The 2022-nt window shown below is 34.7% G+C and overlaps 1 protein-coding gene across 1 annotated transcript; it reads right to left on the bottom strand.

Annotated features, from left to right (window-relative positions):
• Positions 1-316: 316 nt before the first annotated feature.
• LOC133744230 (uncharacterized) lies at positions 317-1127 on the bottom strand. Its single transcript, XM_062172369.1, has 4 exons — positions 1001-1127; positions 799-900; positions 648-700; positions 317-495 (listed from the first exon to the last, which is right to left on the bottom strand). Exons 1-4 carry the CDS (start codon positions 1069-1071, stop codon positions 317-319), a joined length of 405 nt encoding a protein of 134 aa, XP_062028353.1. The 5' UTR covers positions 1072-1127.
• Positions 1128-2022: the final 895 nt, after the last annotated feature.

Genomic DNA, 2022 nt, shown 5'->3' with positions numbered 1-2022 from the left:
AAACTCACGACACCAGTGCACGCCGTAATCAACACTTACGCACACCGTAATTTCACATTGTGCACGCCGTAAATCAACACATGCACGTCTTAAGTTTATATTTTGCACGTCGTAAATCAACATTTATGCACGCCGTGGATGGCCAAATTCGTGCCGTTAATTTGTTTGTTTTTCCTGGATATTTTCCCATTTCAAGGAGCTATTATGTTACCTTTTCTTTACATTTCAATTGTACATTAACTTAAGCACCCAAAAGTAAAGTAGACAAAGAAAATGTGCATTTTATAAAATTATCTATTATATTGAACAACTCAAATTAATCCAATGTTGATAAACTATTCTTCAAGCCATAACAAAAGAGGCCTTCAAAATAAAATGAGAGGTCTAAAAGTTGCCCATCCTCGAATCTCATATATGCTCTTCCTATCTTGTTTTTGAAATGATCACTCATCTTATCGGTAATGTTCTTGATTTGCTTTCGCCTCCATTGCTTACCTGCAAGGAGCAAACAATCATATAACTTACACTTCATAGAAGTATACAAATAGAAAAAAGAATGCTAGCCAAACAAAAGAATAATATTGTATTTGCATTGGTCAAAAACTAATATTTACATTAGACATCTATTCAACTAGGTAGTGGCTTACAAGGTCCTGGTTGTGAAATTTCAAGCCCCTCTTTTCTAATAATTGATAGATATCTGCAGAGAAGAAATCAAGATGCAGAATGTTAGTCTTCCTATTTCTAGAGCATAACTGCATATATAAAACATAAATAAGCAGATGCACGCACATGTACCTTACAACATTAAATTTTTCGATTCCAAGGTCTTCATCCCAAAGGAAGATGAATGCATACTCAGAAACAATATCTGGGTGTAAGAATCGCTTTGCATACCACCTAAGTGAAAGAAAGATACCTAACCATGTTATTTCAACTGGCAATGCACATCCAAGGAAGTACCAATATCAAATTACAATTGTGGATAGGGAAGCATTACCACTTGGTTTGATTCATGGCAGATACATGTACGTATGGCCCGACCACTCCATTCCAAATCCCTCCAGTCATTTACATTACCATCATAATGAAATAGCATTACGACGAAATCGCTTGATAGAAACTGTACAATCAAAAGTACAAGTAGAAATCCAATGAACTCAAAGATACAAAAACTGAAAATAGTGCATGACAAACAAGTCGTAACTGATACTTATTCACGGCGCGCATTTATGCACGCCGTAAATCTTGCGTCGTGAATGATCCATTTTCCTGTAGTGACTCAATGTTATTACACTTGTTTGGGAGACTCTCCCAGGAGCATTCTTCTTTGACTGCTTTTAGCAACAACTGTTCTTAAGCGTGATGCATTTCCACTCAATATCCTGATCAACTGAAATTCCATTACTAGCTAGTCTACAACCACATTCAAAAAAGGGCTAAATACAAATTACTACCCTGTGGTTTAGGTCCAAAATCAATTCAGTCCCTGAACTTCTAATTTCATCAAAAACACCTATGCACTTTCAATTTTGATCTAATAGGTCCAATTTGTTAGTTTTCCGACAATTGAGTTATTTAACTTGTTAATGTGGATCATATATGGCCTATGTTTTATGATGCGGTGTCAAGGTAGTCTGCATTGTCAATTTAGGAGTGAGTCCTACTATTAAAAATAAATAGTTTTTCAACAAATAATCCAACTATTTGAAAGAATATTAACGAATTGGACCTATTAGATCAAAATTGAAAGTGCAGGGGTGTTTTTGATGAAATTAGAAGTCCAGGGACTGAATTGATTTTGGACCTAAACCACAGGGTACTAACTAGTATTTAGCCCTTCAAAAAAATTCCAATCATTAGTTAGACTTACTCTAAAAGCCTTTCCAAAATCAATGCCTTCTACACGAACCACTAAAACAATAGTAATTTCTTACAATTACGTTGATTTTGTAAAGATATTAATCTTCTGCTCTTGAAATAATAAAATGATAAAGGAAGTAGAACAATTTGGTGTTTACA

Source organism: Rosa rugosa, chromosome 4, assembly GCF_958449725.1.
Source record: "Rosa rugosa chromosome 4, drRosRugo1.1, whole genome shotgun sequence".
NCBI classification, from domain to species: Eukaryota; Viridiplantae; Streptophyta; class Magnoliopsida; order Rosales; family Rosaceae; genus Rosa; species Rosa rugosa.
This window is presented reverse-complemented; position numbering and strand designations above follow the sequence as displayed.

What these genes read in the sequence shown, in the direction of transcription:
- LOC133744230 (XM_062172369.1), bottom strand. Translation starts at nt 1,071, where the DNA reads ATGACTGGAGGGATTTGGAATGGAGTGGTCGGGCCATACGTACATGTA. An exon ending in GCCATGAATCAAACCAAGTG is followed by an intron (nt 901 to 1,000) that starts GTAATGCTTCCC and finishes TCTTTCACTTAG; the next exon opens with GTGGTATGCAAAGCGATTCT. An exon ending in GAAAAATTTAATGTTGTAAG is followed by an intron (nt 701 to 798) that starts GTACATGTGCGT and finishes TCTTCTCTGCAG; the next exon opens with ATATCTATCAATTATTAGAA.